At 50.2% G+C, this 3005-nt stretch overlaps 1 protein-coding gene across 1 annotated transcript; it reads left to right on the forward strand.

Moving 5' to 3' along the window:
• Window positions 1-502: 502 nt before the first annotated feature.
• LOC104487888 (serologically defined colon cancer antigen 3 homolog) lies at window positions 503-2746 on the forward strand (the record flags this gene model as incomplete). Its single annotated transcript, XM_010133165.1, has 5 exons — window positions 503-576; window positions 1226-1337; window positions 1444-1506; window positions 2166-2305; window positions 2653-2746. Coding segments are annotated over 5 exons (483 nt in total), but the record flags the coding sequence as incomplete, so codon positions are not given.
• Window positions 2747-3005: the final 259 nt, after the last annotated feature.

The raw sequence follows: 3005 nt of genomic DNA on the forward strand, positions 1-3005 counted from the left end.
GGCTCTGCGTGCTGTCAGGCGAGCCCCGAGCCAGTGAACCGGGTTGTCACGGACGCTTAGTCTCAAAGCAGGCCCTCAGCAAGGGCTGCGCCGTGTGGGGCAGCTTGTTAGAGCAGCCCGAGGAAGAGAAACAAGTCTGAAAAAGTGCTCTGCAGTGCGAGTCCAATCCAGAGCCTTGCCTGCCCTACTGCTTGTGGCATGACCCGGGCGAGTTCTGCGTGCCCTTGCCCCTTGAGGACCTGATAATTTAGATTTAACAGCCTTTGGCTAGTCACATCTGCGCTGCTGGTTCAGTGCCGCGTTGCTCACCCCACAGGTTAGCAAAGTTAAATGGTTTTGAGAAGGGAAAACGAGGCGTACAAGTGGGCGTGAATGTCATAAAAAGTGCAAGACTTTCCACAGTCAGAATTAAAGCTGGGTGTTTCTGCTGGTGCGGGTCTTGGAGTGTTACCAATGTTGTGAACCCACGCCTGCATTTCTAATGAGAACTTTTATTTTTTAGCTAAAAGAAGAGAATGCCAGTTTGCGAAGCAAGATTGATAAGCTTCAGATTTTCTCTGAAACTCAAGCAGACAAGTGCGTAAGCCACAGTATGGGGGAAAGTAACCGCATAAGCAAGGAGTTGTCTTAGAAGAGGTGCTCGCTGGAAACAGCCAACGTCTTTACAGAAGAAAAATGTAGTTGAAATCTATGCTATTTGTTAAAAAGCTTTAACAAACCTGCTTTTCTTACTGAGAAAGGCTTGGAAAGTAAGTAGCGGGCGGGTGTCTGACGAGTGTGTTTGCGTGGCTTATGCTTTAGGTGCTTGGTGAAAGCGAGGGCAGGGCTTGGCAGGATGCATCTCATCTTGCTTCGGATGAACCTTGATCTCTCTCCTTTGAAGCGATTTCTTAAGTCCCTGTCAGAATCCTCTGCGCGCTGCTGCTCCCCAGGGAGGCAGCCGGTACTGCCATGGCAAGGGGTCAGAATGACCCTGATCTGGGCTGAGTGTGAACGGGGCCGTGGTTGCTGTGCGGCCCTTCTGCCTTTAGCTGATCGTCCCGAGTAACATTAATGGATTTTGAACAAAGAGATCCCCTGAGACACAGCCTCGGTGGGTAGCTCTGTGGGAAGGCTTCATTTTTCTTATGAAATAAGGAGTTTCTTGATCCTCCCTCGAATTTTCTTGAAGTATTTAAAGTTACAAGCACTCACTATACGTTGTTCCTTGGGTTTTTTATTCAAGGCTGAGGAAGCTTGAGAAAAAGCTTGAGGAAAACAAAATTAAAGAAGAAAAAGAAGCGCAGGATTTGGAAGCGATGGTGCAGCACGTGGAACAAAATCTCCAGCGGATGACTGTAAGTGCTGATGTTTGCCACAGTGGGAGCCACATAGTTCCTTCTCCATTTCCTTTTTCCCCGGGAGAGCACTGCTCTGGGATAAATAATCTTCGTTGCATTTCAGAAACGGGCTGTTAAAGCAGAAAACAGTGCTACAAAACTGAAACAGGAGAACGCGCTGCTGCAGGTACGAGCAGAGATCTGAAGGCCTTGCTGAATGCACTGGGGCTGGCACCATCCCGGATACTGAAAAATGGGAACTGTGCCTCCCCTTTCCTGGTGAAGGCCACAGGACGTGCCTAGACTGGAACATTCCAGCTCTGTGCAGACTGTAACTTCCCCTCCGTGACACGTGGTAGTTCATGAGCATTTTGCCGAGGTTTCACATGATGTTCAGGTGCTGGTTGGTATCAGGGACCTGTGAACGCAACAGGGAAAGGGGGTGTTGAGCTGCACGAAGGTGCCTGACAGAGAAGGGGGAGAAGTTTGAGAGATCCTACAGGTAGCTCAGCAGAGCCTGTCAGGTGGGAGCATCGGTGGCAGGTAACAGCTTCTGTCCCCACCATCGTGTGCTCCGTTCCAGTACTGGACTGGTCCTGTGTCTGGGTCACTGGGTTGGACTGGAGGGCTGCTGGTGTGAAAACACTGTGTCTGCTTTCAGTTTTAATCGAGGCTTCTCAGCTGCAGGTTTCTGTCTGAGGGGAAGACGTTCTCTCTGGATCAGGGTTCATTGGTCATACCCCTGAAGTGCTGTAGGAATGTTATTCAATCGTTACGTTAGTGGTAAAGTATCTACTGGAGTTCTGTGCTTATTTTCACATCCAGGTTTTTTTTTTTCCTCTCTAGGTTCAGCTGAAGAATTACAAGACGGAGAATGAAGCCTTGAGGTTGGGCCAGTCGGCGAGTCTGGCCGTGGTGAAACAAAACGCAGACCTGGCCTTGCAGAACCTTCTGACGGTGATCACGAACTCCCGGTCCTCCATCAAGTAAGTTGTTGTTCCAGGACAACTCTCCTGACACTATCCCAAATGCTTGTCTAAATCTTGAGATCACAACTAAACGTCCCCAGTGGGTTTTTAGGGTTGAAACTCCGGTATTCCGTGGGCCAGGTCAGCTAGTCCGGGGCTACCCGCAATGGCTTTAGCTCCAAGTTTAGGTAGTAAAAATAGACTAAATCTTTACTTCTCTAAGACTCTTATATTTCACCAAGTGAAATTTTCAGGCTATATAAACTTGAAAAAAGCACGTTGCATGGGTAAATGCCACCTACATGGCTGAGCTCCTTCCTCCCCTCCTCCTCCTCCTCTGACGCTGTGTCTCTCCCCCGTTCCAGGCAGCTTGTCTCCGGAGCAGAATCACTGCAGCTTGTCGCCGATCTCCTTAAATCCATAGACAGAATTTCTGAGCTGTCAGAGGATGGACAGTGACTCAAACCGCAGAACTTGGCTTCCACGTGGAAACCATTTACTAAATCGTTAATTTCTGATGCTCACCCTCGTCACAACGCATGAAGCTGTTAGTGCTGCCGCAGACCCACCTTCTCCAGCTCAACCCACCTTCTCCAGCTCAACCCAGCGCGCAGCCAGGTCGCTAAAACCCGAAGGGACAAGGGTCCGTCCCTCTTCCTGCGCGGCCGGGACCATCCTCCCCTCGCACCGCCTTCCTGCGAGCCCCCCGGTTCTGGCC

The sequence above is a fragment of the Buceros rhinoceros genome, unplaced genomic scaffold (genome assembly GCF_000710305.1).
Source record: "Buceros rhinoceros silvestris isolate BGI_N320 unplaced genomic scaffold, ASM71030v1 scaffold47993, whole genome shotgun sequence".
Taxonomy (NCBI): domain Eukaryota; kingdom Metazoa; phylum Chordata; class Aves; order Bucerotiformes; family Bucerotidae; genus Buceros; species Buceros rhinoceros.